A 16855-nucleotide genomic window follows, 5' to 3' on the forward strand; every position below is an offset into this window, starting at 1 on the left:
GTCACAAATATGGAGCTTCATCATCTCTAATTCACTTCAGTGGGGGGAACCGATCTGCACGTGCATTCTTTCACATAGCTCTGGATGGGGACAATTAACTATTTCTTTATATACTGTAGAACATTCTACTGTTTGCAGAACAAAAGAAAAAGCCAGTGACTAACAGCTTTTTCTTGGTCTATTTAATCTAGGGTAATCCTGGTTCCAAGGGTGAACCTGGTCCATCTGGTCCTCCTGGCTTCCAAGTAAGTGAAGATATACTGAAGTAAATATGACTGTTTTGATGCCAACGTGAAGCTAGAATTTGAACTCTGTAGATAGAAACCTGTGCTTAAAATACATTGAAGTATTTCATATTATCCTGAAAGGTACATGTACATCATATCCTACTCTGTAAATTCTAATATAGGCACCTTTGCTGCCAAAGGAGCTAATAAAGGACTCAGTAAAGAGGCACCTCGCTAAGCCTCAGTAGCTAAACAGTTATCGCTTAGATCTTGCAAGGTTTGCTTGCTAAAAATTGCAGTAGCTTAGAATGGAGCAAGGCCTAGCAGAGCAGATTATCCAAAGCCTATTTTATATTAATCTAAACGTGCATACATTTGACCGTAGTTGTATGCTCATCTCAACCACTTCTCCCCCACACAGCTGTGCTTGGTTCAGTGAATATAACATGCAGTGGCATTTGAGTCCAATGCATTGAGTCCAATGTCAACCTTACTAGGGTGAAATCTGGGGTTAAGGCTCTCCAGTCTCTAAGTAGTTTTCTGCCTGCTCAGCAAATTTCTGCTATTAGAACTGGACTAAGGAAAAACTGCTTAAAAGTAGCAAAACATTGTGAAATATGGGAGGGGAGGGGGCAAGGATTGTTCTCTTCCCTACCTGCTCCTTTTGGTATTAAAAAGTAGGCCATTCACTCAACCTGTGAATGGGAAAAGCAAATGTTTACAAAACATGCAAGTGCCCTGAGATCTAGTTTGGCCCTGGAATACGTCACCAAAGGTTAAATACTGGCAAAATCAGGAGATTAGATTTCAAAGCAGGAGGGAGGAATATCAGTCTTAAAAGTGGCAGTATTCTACCCCAAGAGTAAAATAGATTGGTTTGAATAGGCCACAGTGATGCAACGAAGGCTCAGGTGACTTTTGATGGCCTTTGAACTGAGTGTATAAGACATTGTTGAGCTTTGATATTTTGGATTCCCAATCTGATTAAGGGCCCAATCCTATCCAACTTTCCAGTGCTGATGCAGCCATGACAACAGGGTGTGTACTCCATCCTGTGGTGAGGATGCAGTCATGGTAGCCTCCTCAAGTTAAGGGAATATTTGTTCTCCTACCTTGGGGCTGCATTGCAGTTGCATCAGTGTGGGAAAGTTGGATAGGATTGGACCCTAAATTGTTTACTAGTGCTTAATTACAAGGCCTGCAGGCTGATTGATAGCCACTTAGTATGTTGAAAAGAATTTCATAGCATTTTTTTGGTTCTTATTTCTCTCACTTTCTTTTTATTTAGGGCCTTCCAGGTCCCTCAGGTGCAGTTGGTGAAGCCGGCAAACCAGGAGAAAGAGTAAGTTATCAAAGCAGTCCTTCATCACACATAGTAATGTGGACCACATGTTCAGTGACCAAACTTCTTGTCTGGCAACAGAAAGAAAATACAATGGCTCCTGTGATTGTGTAATAGTAATGAGAAGAATCACGTTCTGGAATTTCTGGTATGTCTGTGAGGCATTCCAGGGAGAATAGCAAGCTACAGTAACTAAGTGTGTTTTTAAAGTGACATGATGGCCCTGGTTCTCCAATGTCCCTGTTGGTATGGACTGCACTGCTATCCAGTCTTGTAGAGCTCACTGCTCTCCTTTCTGAAGTTACAAGGCCTTGTAGTCATTGAGGGCAGCATGCTGTAGTCCTTAGAGCAGGAGAATACTTACTACCTGATTCATCTGAATATCTTTCTCAGTGGGGTGGGGGGGAAGGAAAATTTTTAATATACCTGCCCAGTGTTGATCTAGTCAATTACAGATTGTAACTGTACAATTGTAGTGTTCACAACCACACTACAAGCAGTTTTTGGTCTCTAATGATGATTTCTTGTTTGTGTGTGTTTTTTTTGTTTCATTTAGGAATATTGATCTGGTGGGAAATGACAAATTAGAAAAAGCCATTTCCTACATTATCAATATTCCTAAATGAAACAAGCAACCACTAAACAAACATATAAACAAACAAACAAAAAACCACCCACATTAGAGACAGAAAGGAGTGGTGGTCCATAAATATGTGGGTAGGTTACCTAAGCAAATTGATATTTTTTTCTTTTCCTGTACAAATACAGTCTTAAATATGTGTGGGATTTCATAAAGACATTTGTATCTATGAATGATGTTTTTAGCCTGCTGTTCCAGCTCAGAGCTCGAGGTAACATGTGTGGTTGTCCCCTCGCTTTATCTTAACAACAACCCTCTGAAGGGTTGAGAGGATGACCGACCTCAGATTACCCAGTGTGTTTTATGGCAGAATGTGGACTTGAACTTGGGTCTTGCCTGTCTACATTCAGCACTCTAGTCCCTAACATAACAATCTCAGTCATCATCTTCCTGCCATACATGGTGCACCCTGATGTGACATCAAACTGATACAGAAAATAGAAAACCTGATCAAGACTGCAATCCTATATGCACTTAGCTGGAAGTAAATTCCATTAAACTCAGTGGAGCTTCTGAGTAGACATCCTTAGGATTGTACTGCTAATGCTCTCTTGTGCAGCAACCAGCGGCCCCATATTCTGGGGCATCACAATTTTTGGTTCAGTGTTTTTCATCTTTTATCTCACTGTTTAAGAATATCTTTAGTCAATAACTAAAAGAATCCTTATACAATAAGAACAATCTTTTAACTAGTCTCTCTTTTGCACATAGGGTCTTCATGGCGACTTTGGTATCCCTGGACCCGCTGGCCCAAGAGTAAGTTTATAGTTCACTATAACTATACGTTACTATGCTAATAAATAGGGCGGGGGTGGATGGATTCGGCCTGAGAAGGGGGCGTAATCAACAGCACTGGCACACACCCTATTCTCTATCCCTTCCCATGCCTGATCCACTGACATGATTCAATGTGGACTTACACTGTTCCAAGTTAACCCATTGTGGCTGCTAGAGCTAACCCCAGGTTCTGGGAACAAGTGCCCCCTTACCCCAAGGAGACCTCCAGTAGCCAAAATTCCCCCATGGGATGCAGTATAGCCTGCACCAGCACCATTGCAGGAGAATTTAGATAGAATTGGGCTGCCTGTCATGACTTATCCATTCTTTCTTTCTTTGGCTACAACCACTGATGTCTCTGTCCTGATCATAGGTTCAGGGCTTACTAAGGGTGCATCCAGATTGCAGGTTCCAGAATTTTTGGTTGAGTGCTGGAGTCCCTATACAGCATCTGAACCACATTCAGTTGCTATTCATTTTACATGAACAAAAAGGAGTTCGCATTTTCTACTTGTCGCCTTAGCACCTTTTGAGGCTTTAATGTTATGCAGCCAGCCTCTTGTCCCCTGAAAGCCTCTGGCCCACTTGACTGAACACAACTGCTAAGCTTCCTCACCCTATCAAATTCTGAACCCTAAGAAATCTCATACCGTTCTGTTTCTTGCAGGGTGAACGTGGTCCTCCAGGTGAAAGTGGCGCTGTTGGTCCTGTAGGCTCCATTGGAAGCCGTGGCCCATCTGGTGCACCAGGGCCTGATGGTAACAAGGTGAGGCAGAACGGTTGCTGTTTTTCCAAAACCCCAGAGAGGGCAATCTTATCTCCTTGATGCAAGAACTTCACTGCATGCTGATGGCAACCTCCTCACATGTGTAAATTCTCAGCAAATGTAAATAACATTATCTCTGTGAGTCTGCATTTCTCAGAGTATAGAAATGGGAGTCACCTGTGCAATTAACTGTATGTCACAGCAGTCATACCTCAATATTTTTGGCTGGGTTTTTATTGCCTTCTTTTGCCCTTGTAGCTACTGGAAGTTGCATCTGTAATACAGAGCCTTCTTTTTCATGGGCTGCTATACAGTGATGGGAGCCTGCTTTTTGACACTTAGAAACCGCAGTGCATGTGGAGCTTATCAGTCATGCACTCTCCATATCAGGATCTATAAGTTTACCCTTATTCTGTCTACTGGTTTAGTGGCAGTGACATACACACGCCCCTTGTCTGGGTTTAGAAAGGCACTTTATGGAGGAGGGGCTGCAGTTTTGGGGGTGGGAAGAAGGGGGGTTTTCCTTCACATACCTAGAACTCTCTTTGTACTCTTCAGCACGCATTTTTGTCTGATGCAGTAGCTGTCAGGGGAGGTGTTGGAGATAGTTTGAAGTAGCAGAAGGTCAAGGAGGCTAAACTTAAATAGAAGAGGGTGGAGCTAGGAAGAAGAAAAGATGACACCAACACCAAAGAACCAAAGTTAAAAAATGTGGGAGAAGGAAAGATTGGAGTGAGGACAGGAGCAGGACTGATGAAGGAACCATAGCTCAGTGGCAGGGCTCATGTTTTGCACATAGGTGCCAAGCTCAGTCCTCCAGTTTAAAGGATCGTATACGAGGTGATGGGAACAATGTCTGCCTGAGACTTTCTGCAGAGCTGCTGCCAGTGTGGGCTAAGTGGGTTAATGGTCTAGCAGTATAAGGCAACTTCATGTGGTCATATGAAGACTGAAGAAGAAAAATTCTAGGAGCAGGATTAGCAGACAAAGACCTCTGAATTACCCACCTGGTTTGGCCCTGTCTGTGCAGGCAGTAAGAGGATTCAAAGCCATAAGGAGGTGCAGTGGGGCAAGAGAATGACATGAGAGAGACTGGCTGGTGACTGCAAGACGTGAGAGGAGGGAGTGATTTGTGCAGATGGAGGCACACAAAAGTTGTAGCATGGCTGATGTTCCATTTGATGAAGGGTGACAAGGACACTTGGTCACTTTGCTTTCCATCCCTACCTTAGAGCTCCTTGGGGCCCAGATCTCTGCCACTCACCACTTGTGAATTTAAACTTCTTTTTTCTTTTAAGGATATGTGCTCCCCCGTTTCCCACACTAAGGTCACATTTCTTGTGACCTTTTTTAAAAACAAAATTGAAAGAGGATTGAGTAGGCTTTCTAACACAGCAGGCAAACTCTCTCTCTCTCACACACACATATATACACACACACATACACACACATTTCATTTCTGCAGCTCTCACAGTGGACTTCTAGAGAGAATAGAGCGCTATGAGGAAATTCACTGCGAAGGAAAAAAAATGCAACATTCTTAGATGGGGATATTTTCAAAATATTAACATGGTTTGTATTTTCAGTTCCATATCTTGCATTTTATTGCTTGAGGAAGAGGAGCACAGAGTGCCCCCAGGAAGTGATATGTTAGTAAACCAACAGACTTTAAGCCCTGGTTACTGCTGTGGACATGCACAGCAGCATCCAAGATCGTCAGGAAATGTGGAAAGTGTCCCAATGATTGCTGGTAAGCCTGGATACTGCCCAGGTTTGCCAAGGATACAGTTTAAAATTCTGAGCATCACACCCACCAGAGGAATCCATTTAAATAAAATCATTCACAATTGGACATAGGGTGGGTGCCTGCCCATTTCACTGTAGGATATGTTTAGCTAAGTTTGCTGGGATTCATTCATTCATTTTCTACCTAACCTTTCCCTTGCCAAGGCAAATGCCCAAGACGGCTTTCGAAATTTTCATCAAAAATAAGCACAATCCTAAAAACAACTAAAAACATACCGTATATAATAATTGGAGTCTGCAGATTCAGTTTAACCAACAGTGGAAGTGGGACAAATAATCGCATTGGCAGAAAAGCTGGCGTTCATGACATGAACCAAGGTTCATGATGAATCATTGGAATGTTACGCCAACTGAGTCCATTCTTTTCCACTAAATATACAACAGCTTTTGGAAATGGTGCACGTTTCAGAAAACTAATAAGTTAAACCACAGCTCAAATGAAACAGATGGCAGGCAGAGCAATACAACATGGTGTTCATTTCTCTCCCCCCCCCCCCGAATTAAAAGCCTTTAAAAAAATAACTCATTTCACTTCTTCTCTTAGGGTGAACCTGGTAATGCTGGTGCAGTTGGTGCTGCAGGTCCAGCTGGTCCTAGTGGAATCCCCGGTGAGAGAGGTGTTGCTGGCATTCCAGGAGGCAAAGGTGAAAAGGTAAGATGATAAGAAAAAAAAAAATCTTTTTTTCTGTGGGTGCCCAACAAGGTATTGGGACCTTTGATAAATGTCCTGATGTACTTCAGTAACAAGTTCTTTCTCCAACAAGGGGAGGGACTCAGCTGTGCCACTTCAGAGAGCAGGTACAAACTCATATTTTTCAATGTTTCCTTACCTTAAGCTAAAATACCTTGACTTGCGGCAGTTATCTGATCTTTCCATCACCCTTTGGTGACCCACCAAAAATCAGGTTGTGACCTACCAGTGGTTCCTACCCACAGCTTGGGAACCACTGGCTTAAGACAATTGCATTAAGCTGTGATAAATGAAAAGAAAACTCATTTCGTTTGGAGAACTTGCTTTTCCACCAAAGGCACCACTTTTGCAACCAGTTGCAATTGCAGCACCAGCAAATCAGTAAGGGTGACTCCGAGGTAGCCAGCCAAGAAAGTTCTGAATTAATATTTGGGTTAAGTGCCTCTGCTTCGTGAATGGTCCCAAGCAATCAGCACTGCAGCTGCTTTCAGCCATGGATTGTGTCCCACCCACCTGTACTGCAGATAAGGAGCAAGCCTATGGCTAGTAAAGTAACCATAGATTACCCAGAGACAGGAACAATGTTGGTATGAGTTTGTCCCACTATATATTTTTATGAGTAGGAAAATTTTATCTTTTCATGTTGTGGCTTCTTGTACTGAAGTTCTAAGCAGAAGACCATGCAAATGCTTGGTCGTGTTAATGTTTAACTCAGTATAAGCAGTATGACTGCCGCTCAAAATGCAGTTGCTTCAGTGCTGAACCCTGTTAAGATAATGTAGGTCTGCAGATAATAATTGGTTATTAAAGACTCACACTTTCAGGATATTTTGAGATAACTGCGACTGTCACACCAAAAACATGTGCACAGTGTTGAAGCTCTGTGTTAAGAGAAAACATACTCAATGCAGAAGTGAGGAAGACTCCACATCTTTACTTGTGGACAAGAGCATTATGGGAAGAGTGATCATGGCATTAGCATTCTGTAACACTGAGAATAATCCACAGGTGGAGGGGATAAAAGAAGTCTTATGGGTAGAGGAAAAGATTTTCAGGAGTTGGTTATGGATGATACAAAAATCAAAGAATATATGTAAGAATATAAGGCCCATCTAGTCCAGCTTCTTGTATCTCACAGTGGCCCTACAGACCAGCCTTAAAAAATAAACCCCAATGTAAATCCTTTGTGTGTCTCAGTGGTAGGAAATTTTGAGAACCTTTGCTACATAAAGTACCTTGCTTAATTTTCAGTTAGATGCTGATAGTCATAAGTTATGCTGTTTTCTTCTGATTTTCAGGGTCCAACAGGCTTCAGAGGTGAGGTTGGAACATCAGGAAGAGATGGTGCACGTGTAAGCATACTTCTTAAGTTACTTTCTTTCCAAGGAATGGGCAGCCCAATCCTAACTAAATCCCCATGTGGCAATGCACCAGTGCCAGTTACACAGCATCCTACAGGGGATTTTCAGCTGCTGGAGGTCTCCTTGGGGTAAGGGGGCATTTGTCACCTTGCCCCAGGGTAAGCCCCAGCAGCCGCTATGGTTAACAGACTTGCGCCAACAGTATCGCTGGCACAAGTCCAAGTTGAACTGTGCAGGCAGATCTGGCCTGGGAAGGGGGTTAGGACTTGGTTGTGCTGCCACCATTGAACCTGCCACTTCCTGAGCATGATCCGCCCACCCCTGCCCCATATCCTCCCTGTTCTGCCCTCCCCCACCCTCTTGAACCCCTCCCTCTCCCCCCTTCCACCCCCTGAGCCAGGCTTACCTGCTCCGGTGGGCCTCTGTCACTCTGCCAGCACATGTAGGAAGGCTCCAGCCTTCCTACCAGCATGCCATCTCCCTGTATTGCCACAAAGCATAAGCACATAAGAACATAAGAACAGCCCCACTGGATCAGGCCATAGGCCCATCTAGTCCAGCTTCCTGTATCTCACAGCGGCCCATGAAATGCCCCAGGGAGCACACCAGATAACAAGAGACCTCATCCTGGTGCCCTCCCTTGTATCTGGCATTCTGACATAACCCATTTCTAAAATCAGGAGGTTGCGCATACACATCATGGCTTGTACCCCATAATGGATTTTTCCTCCAGAAACTTGTCCAATCCCCTTTTAAAGACGTCTAGGGTAGATGCCAGCACCACATCCTGTGGCAAGGAGTTCCACAGACTGACCACACACTGAGTAAAGAAATATTTTCTTTTCTGTCCTAACCTGCCCAACACTCAATTTTAGTGGATGTCCCCTGGTTCTGGTATTATGTGAGAGTGTAAAGAGCATCTCCCTATCCACTCTGCCCATCCCCTGCATAATTTTGTATGTCTCAATCATGTCCCCCCTCAGGCGTCTCTTTTCTAGGCTGAAGAGGCCCAAACGCCGTAGCCTTTCCTCATAAGGAAGGTGCCCCAGCCCCGTAATCATCTTAGTCGCTCTCTTTTGCACCTTTTCCATTTCCACTATGTCTTTTTTTGAGATGCGGCAACCAGAACTGGACACAATACTCCAGGTGTGGCCTTACTATAGATTTGTACAACGGCATTATAATACTAGCCGTTTTGTTCTCAATACCCTTCCTAATGATCCCAAGCATAGAATTGGCCTTCTTCACTGCCGCCGCACATTGGGTCGACACTTTCATCGACCTGTCCACCACCACCCCAAGATCTCTCTCCTGATCTGTCACAGACAGCTCAGAACCCATCAGCCTATATCTAAAGTTTTGATTTGATTTTTTGCCCCAATGTGCATGACTTTACACTTACTGACATTGAAGCGCGTCTGCCATTTTGCTGCCCATTCTGCCAGTCTGGAGAGATCCTTCTGGAGCTCCTCACAATCACTTCTGGTCTTCACCACTCGGAAAAGTTTGGTGTCGTCTGCAAACTTAGCCACTTCACTGCTCAACCCTGTCTCCAGGTCATTTATGAAGAGGTTGAAAAGCACCGGTCCCAGGACAGATCCTTGGGGCACACCGCTTTTCACCTCTCTCCATTGTGAAAATTGACACTCCATTGACACCCACTCTCTGCTTCCTGGCCTCCAACCAGTTCTCAATCCACGAGAGGACATGTCCTCTAATTCCCTGACCTCTTATGGCATTTTTGTGGCAACCTGAACTGGTAGAACACACATTCTGTCAGTGCTGGCCTTGGATAGGATTGTGCATAAATGTACAATTCTTTTAATAAGAAGAACATAAAAAGGTCCACTCGGGTCAAATGTCCATCAAGCCCATCGTTCTGTTTCCCACAGTGGCCAAGCAGTTGCCTTTGAGATGCTCATAAGCAGGGCATGAGGGCAAACTATCCTTTCCTATTAGTGCCCTTCTACCTTTCTAGAGATATATTTAGGGCACAATGCACCATGCATGTCTTCTGGAGCAGTATTTTAACTTGCAGTGGTATCAGCCTGAAGTGATACTCATACATTAATGAGGTTGTATAGATTTCTATTTTCTGAATCAAGAAAAATTAGTTATTTTTAATACAACATGACTACATTACTTATTCAAACTGCATAGTTAAAATTGCTTAAAATAGCATGAAAATATAATTAATCAGGATAATTGTGACATAGGTTTCATCCAGAGACTAATTAGGATTTTTAAACTTGAGGCAATTTGAGACTTAAACATGAATTTGTTCATTTGTGCAGTTTTAATTAACAAACACTCTTCTTATGTGGACTGACCTGAAAATTATACACATTCAAACACATGGTTTTCCTTGATCTTCAGGGTGCTCCTGGTGCAATCGGTGCCCCTGGCCCTGCTGGAAGTGCTGGTGAAAGGGTGAGTATCAGTCTTTTCAGATGCTTTCTAGGCACATTACTAGCAACTAAGTAGAACAGAATCGTGCATGAACAGAACTCACCTGGCCTTTGCACATGTGCAATTATTGGCACATGCACAGGGGGAACTAGACACATCCCCCACCATGGTTGCCAGGTAGGAATGGCAGCCTTCAGTACCCATAAAGCTCTTCACACCTGATACTTAAGAATTTCAGGCACGCACACCCAAATTTGGCAAGCATGATTTTTCTTATTGCTGTTAATATTAGTAATGTGTGATTTCTACAGCACCTGGGAGTCCAAACTGTTTTCCAGTATTGTTCATTAATTATGGGGAAGGTCATTAACAGACCCATTTTATAGATAGGGAGTTGCTAAGGAATGACTTGCTCAAGCAACAGGGAGACTTGAGAACAATAAATCTTGTTTGTTTATTTGTTTCATCTACAAAGAACCAAGACTTGTAACCAACTTGGACTGCAATCCAATGCACACTGTTCGGAGAGTAAGCCTCACTGAACACAATGGGACTTACTTCTTAGTAGGCATGCAGAGGATTGTGCTGTTTGTTGTTGATACGGGCCAATTATTGGTCCAGTCAACAGAAAACAGAACTCTTTTAACCAATAGTAGTAAGAATAACAACACCAGGCTAGAGAGAAGTTGTGGCAGACTGTGACGGACACGTAGAATCCGCTGCCCCTTATATCTGCCATCTGCAAGCTGCATCAGGTAACATCATGGCTGGGCCAGCCATGATTTAGACTTATGGTTAAAGCAATAACGTGACACAAGCAATAGCTTGACACAAGACATAAGAAGCTTGACACAAGAAGCAGTAGCTTGACGCAAGAGCTTAGATGTTTTAATCATCAATCCCCATTCCCCCCCCCTCCAAACCCTATGCCACATGGCCAGCCAACTTTGAAATTGAGGGGACTTTCTGAAAAGGTATTACAAGAGGGGTCTGTACTTCCAAGCAGAATTTTTAAAACCCCACTGAGTATGCCAAGCCCTTGTGCATGACTAGAGTAGCTCTTTTTTGATTCTGGTTGTTAAACATTTGATATCACAAACCAAATTTAGCATACTGAATAGATTGCTCAAAACAGAGAGGGGGAGCAGAGGGAGAGGACAAATAATTTCCTGCAGATTGTACCCCATCTTCTCACTTGTTAGAGTGGGCGAAACCCACACACAAGTCTATGAAACATTAAAAGGAGGTCACGTTGCCCTTAATGTATTTGGAGGGTGTGTTGTCTGATGGATCTTAACTACTACATTCAGGTTTCACGTAGGTACTGGTACTGTAACAGTTTGCTTTTCAGCAAGGATATCTACAGCTCCCTGGCAGGGCTTCTAGCACAGGACCGCAAAAGATTTTACTTAGACTAAAGATGAGAAAATGTGGAGGATGACCTGTATTTAAGGGGACTGTGCCTGAATGCAACAGAGAGATATTGATGGATAAGTTTTGCTCAGGCTTCAGATTTGACAGATTGGCCAGGGGAGAAATATGGCAGATTGGCCAGAGGGACTCTGGGATTTATTTGTAACTTTGTTTCTAGTGAATACCTAGATTTACATGCTTAGATTGTTTAAAGCTACTTGCTATGACTCTACCTTTCTGCAGATCTTTCTGTGTCAGTGACACATTTTAGCCCATTCAATATCCTTGTAAGGGATGGTCTATTTTGTATCTTAGTAACACTGTTCCATTGTGTGTTTTTAGGGTGAAGCTGGTGCTTCTGGTCCTGCTGGTCCTGCTGGTCCACGTGGATCACCTGTAAGTTATGAACTAGTTCCTCCTTCTAAAATGTAACAGTACCGCATTACAGAAACCATTGGCGTGGAGTGATAGTTTGCTATTCTCATTACAAGTGTTTTTCATTTTTCCTTCCCCACCATAGGGTGAACGTGGTGAAACTGGCCCTGTTGGTCCTCCTGGATTTGCTGGCCCTCCTGTAAGTATTAGAGGAAAGATTTGCTTTCTCCACTTTTTCTGGTTTAGGGGTTGCAATGTATTTTAAGTCTCTTTCACTCTTGACTTTTTAAGGGTGCAGCAGGTCAGACTGGTGCTAAAGGTGAAAGAGGTCAGAGAGGCCCTAAAGGAGAAGTTGGCCCACAGGGTGCTGTTGGTGCTGTTGGAAATGCAGGCCCTGCCGTAAGTAAAGTGAACTTTATGTTATACTTTCTTTGACTCAACTACAGTCTGTGCAGATTTCATGTAGCCTCATCCTTAAATCTATTGTTGTGATGCAAATAGTATGTTGACTGTCTCATTCTCTTACATGGATCAAATCTTCAAAAGTAGAAATAAAAGTAAATCAATTAGTATAGTGTCAAGGATCTGTCCCAAGTAGCAGGGAAAATCCCTTTTAAAAAGTTGTTTTAAATATTTGATATATACAAAATATTTATTTTAAAATATATTCACTGCTGGGAACAGAAGAGGGGTTTCCTTACCTCCTATAAGTAGCGTCAGCATCTGTGGAGATTCAATGAGCACTACGGACACCTCTGCAGGGCTTCCCAAGCCTTAGAAACTGAAAAAAGCAATTGAAACCCATTTTCGGGTTTGCAGTTGAAAACCAGAAGTGGGTTCTGATTGCTTTTTTCAGTTTCTGTGGTTTAGGGAGCCCTCTGGGGCCATCAGTGGGGCCGGCGCTGCTTTTAGGAGGTAAGGAAACCCTCTTCTGTTCCCAGTAGTGGTGCTATCCTGGAGATTGCGTCACTGCCTTCCTGCCTCCCTGCCCCTTAAAAGGAACCTGCTTCCCAGGCTGGTGGGTTGCGATACTTTAAGTTCAAGGAATAAATAATGATCCTATGAATAGTACCAACTGGTTGTTCATAATGTCACTTGCCTCCATGACTTATAGTATATGGAACAACCACTGATCACAGAAAGCTATTCTCATGTACTATGGGCAGTATCAGCTCTCATCCAAACAAAGTTCATAATGTTTTATGAAGTCTTTGGGATGCCCATCAACTCCTGTCACAAAAAAGAGGTGTACATTATGCCTTTCGTGAAGCCACCAGTAGGTACGATTGGGAATCTTGTTCTCTTCTACCAGCTGAAAGAGCTCAAGAAACAAGCTAAAGATGTTGCAAAAGTGTTTCTTCACTTCTGTGGTGAAAGTGATATGAAGTTCTCAAGAAAGTTCTGTCTTATTTTACAATAAGACTATTGTTAAATTCTGGAATAAGGGCCAGTCTTGCTCCCAATAACTCAGTTTGCAATGTATCAGAAATCAGCATTAAGCAATTTCTGATCTGCTGTTTTAATATTTTTCCCTTTTCTCTCCTTGCATATAGGGTCCCGTGGGTCCTTCTGGTCCTGCTGGAGCTCGTGGTGATAGTGGTCCACCTGTAAGTCAAGAGGCATCTTATTCTCCAACCCTCTTTATACCAATTTGTTCAATCTGGCAAATTTTAATCTCTCACTTCCTTTCTTATAGGGTGCCAATGGTTTCCCTGGTGCTGCTGGTAGAGTTGGACCCCCTGGCCCTGCTGTAAGTAGTTCTCAAGAACAATCTTATCTATAAATCCAGATGGTTAGATTGCAAAAAGGATTAGCTACTTTCAGTCATAGGTATATCTTTTCAAAGAATTACTCTGGAGAAGTGTTATTCTTTTACACTGGGAACCTCTGAAACGTTATTAGGGCTCCTACATTTATCTAACATTTAAAGTAGCTATATCCCCCTATTGTACATATACATCTCAAGGCAACTTCCAGTATGACAAGATGATAGACAAGCTTCCCTGAAAGACTGATTGCCCACGCCTAGTGTTCTGCAGTGTTCAGTCACAGAAAAAGGTTGGTTTATGTTCCATAGTGAACTATTGAGTTCACCCATGATAACAGTTGGACCCAAGTTTGACCAGAAAATCCAACAGCCCTTTCCTTCATCCAAAGCAGTATGAGGAAGTGTTGGTTTGATGTGAAGGGGTACTTAACCTTTTCTCCATCCATCACTTTTCCTCTGAAATTCCCTTTGGAAGAGAAAGAGGACTTTAAGAGAGTTGCAAGGAGAAAGTTAAGCACAGCTTTTCACCACTTCTGTACTCCAAACAGCCCCTCCTGATACTGCTTTGCAGTGATGAATTGGATGCTGGACTGGTTTTTGACATTTATTTTCATGTCACATGTTGGTGAGCTCCGAGTTGGACTCCTATACCCTCCCCCAGAACCATGTGAAGTTTCCTTGGCAGAAATACAGACGTTCTTCAGGAGACATGTCAGTGTAGAAAGGGTTCCTTCCTTGTATGTTTCATACAATGGTGAGAGGAGCCTGATTTTCTTAAGTCCAAAGTCTGTCTCTTTTTCTCTCTGTCACAGAGAGAAGTTTCTTACTCTTGAGTCCCTTACTCAAGAAAATTGGTCCACTTAGAACATTAAGCTATAGTATTTTTTTTTTTAATAGCAGAAGTGTGTTTTATCCTATCTTTTCAATGGTAGAGTTCTTGAAGCCCTTGGACATCAAAGCTCTTGGACATCAGTAGTGACTAAGCTCCACCCTTCTTTTGCCCTCTCCACTTTTGTAAATGAAGGGTAACCTTGTAGAGAAGGATTATGGGTCAGCTACTGAGGATCTGTCTTATATCCAGCAGATCCTAGATTCAATTCCCAGAAAGCAGGACTGGGAAAGCTCCCTGCCTGAAGCATTGGAGAACCACTGCTACCCAAAGTAGATGGATGGACTACTAGCCTGAGAGCATAAGGCAGATTCATGTATATAATCCACAAACACTTTTCCCTGTTTGTCGTTCCTTATATGTGTTTGCAGTTCTGTATACATTGCAATTGTATTGAATTGACTTGAGCTGTATTTGGCTTATGGCCAAGACAAACTTGAACGTGAGGTTTTTCAGACTTCAAAGAGTAGGTGACAAATTCTTAAGAATGTTTTCATTCAGTTAAGGAAGAAAAAGAGAAAAAAAAAGTCTTATTTCTGTTCAACTGACAGTCCTATCTCAAGTTGTTCTTTTAGTTTCTAGGTGTGTCTAACAGATAAGTTATAGATTTAGTAAAGCTGTAGAAAACTAGGAAAAATGTAGGCTTAATCTCAGGCCATGAATAGAAATGGAGCCCTAACTGTAGCTTTCTGTGGGTTAAGTTGTGAACATTGCTTCTTTACAGCTCAGAATTCTTTGAACTATGGGTGCTATTCTAAACAGATGCACTACAAAGTAATCCCCCTTGAGTTTACTGAGATGTGTTTCCCAATAAACATGACCAGGATTGCATTGTAAGTCCAGTGCGTGCTTACATGGGAGTCAGCTGAGCTGAATTCAATGGAACTTAACTTCTAAGTAAACATGCATATTATTGAACTGTAAGTCAATCTGTTTTCAAGCAATCATCAGAAGTAGCTCATTAGAAGAAGCCCAGCCTTACATGGCTTTAGCCAAATATCTTATTATTTCTCTGTGAAGTAGTGAAGTGGGGCAGAAATGTATAATTACATATATATTGTATTCCTAGGGTATCAATGGTCCTCCCGGTCCCCCTGGCCCAGCTGGCAAAGAAGGAATTAGAGGCCCACGTGGTGACACTGGACCAGTTGGTCGTACTGGTGAATCTGGTATTGTTGGACCACCTGGTTTCAGTGGAGAGAAGGGCCCAAGTGGAGAAAGTGGTGCCGCTGTAAGTAATTCAGAATCATTTCTAAGGATAGTAAAAGAGATATTTGTCAGGATTTGCTGCATTTCCCTATATGCAGGTGTTGGTGAACTCAACCTAAAAGTCTGTGTTCAAAGTATGTCAAGTCCTTCTTTCCTTTTCAGAATTAGCAAACAGAAGCAAATGCATACACTAAACATTTGGACCTCATACTGAATGAGAACCACAAGCAACAAAGTGTCATGCTATATGTTAGCTGAGTCAGATTCTGCTGATTTTATTCCTGGATAAGGTTTCATTTTGTATGGTGGTGTTCTCAGCTGGGCAGCTCATAGAGTGAGGTACTAAAGACTCTTATAAAATGACTCTTGCATTTTATTTGAACCTATCCTGAAGGTGCAAGACAAGTTGCATGAGAACAAATGAATGTCAGAGGCAGAATCTAGCATTTTGATATCAAAGCACTGAGCTTTGCCTTTGCTGAGAAGAAAAAAAACAAAAAAACCAGCACTAACAAAGACATTTCTCTAATAATCTTAGTTTTAATGTTTAGCAACTGTTACCCTGCACATGCCCAATCTCATCTGATCTTGGAAGCTAAGCAGGGTCAGGCCTGGTTAGTACTTGGATGGGAGACCGCCTGGGAATACTGGGTGTGTAGGCTTATACCATAGTCTTTAGAGACTGAAGGTTGCCAACCTACCAATGTTTAGCAGACCTAGAATGTGGTTTACAATCCTGTGCAATGAATTGTGCCTTCAGGGCCAAGTTGAAACAATTCCTCCAAACTTTCTGACACAAAGAATACAACCCACATCCCATTGCAGTGGGTGGCAAATGTAGTGGTGTTAATTACTGTGGATCACAGCTCAGATCTCTTGTGAATTTAACATTAAAAGCTCTGATCCTGTCTCAGATCATCATGGCCATGAGGTTGCTAGCCTTATTTAGACCATTTAATTATATGCCACTCTTGTGGCAGCTACTGCTGCTGAGAAGTGAACAAGCAGGGAAATCACCTCTGACATTACTTAAGAGCATCTCTTAGTGAAAGCAGACATGCTGCAGCTTCTTGTAACATGTTGTAGTTGAAGCAATGGGGCAGTGATATCACTGCCCAGGGGTGACACCTGCACAATGCAGCCCTCCTCCGCCTCAGCCATCAATAAAGAACAGCTTCCTGG

At 42.7% G+C, this 16855-nt stretch overlaps 1 protein-coding gene and 1 pseudogene across 2 annotated transcripts in view; both read left to right on the forward strand.

The window, feature by feature from the left end:
• Positions 1 to 16855, forward strand: part of COL1A2 (collagen type I alpha 2 chain) — a 73730-nt gene that overhangs the window by 40128 nt on the left and 16747 nt on the right. For both annotated transcript variants that reach the window (XM_066627706.1, XM_066627705.1), the window contains 13 exons: positions 192 to 245; positions 1516 to 1569; positions 2921 to 2965; positions 3654 to 3752; positions 6103 to 6210; positions 7548 to 7601; positions 9987 to 10040; positions 11775 to 11828; positions 11953 to 12006; positions 12099 to 12206; positions 13361 to 13414; positions 13504 to 13557; positions 15534 to 15695. In XM_066627706.1, the coding sequence (XP_066483803.1) occupies positions 192 to 245; positions 1516 to 1569; positions 2921 to 2965; positions 3654 to 3752; positions 6103 to 6210; positions 7548 to 7601; positions 9987 to 10040; positions 11775 to 11828; positions 11953 to 12006; positions 12099 to 12206; positions 13361 to 13414; positions 13504 to 13557; positions 15534 to 15695 (954 nt within the window). The remainder of the gene's footprint in view (positions 1 to 191; positions 246 to 1515; positions 1570 to 2920; positions 2966 to 3653; positions 3753 to 6102; positions 6211 to 7547; positions 7602 to 9986; positions 10041 to 11774; positions 11829 to 11952; positions 12007 to 12098; positions 12207 to 13360; positions 13415 to 13503; positions 13558 to 15533; positions 15696 to 16855) is intronic.
• On the forward strand, positions 16219 to 16335 carry LOC136655169 (5S ribosomal RNA; annotated as a pseudogene).

This window comes from Tiliqua scincoides, chromosome 5, assembly GCF_035046505.1.
Source record: "Tiliqua scincoides isolate rTilSci1 chromosome 5, rTilSci1.hap2, whole genome shotgun sequence".
Lineage (NCBI taxonomy): Eukaryota > Metazoa > Chordata > Lepidosauria > Squamata > Scincidae > Tiliqua > Tiliqua scincoides.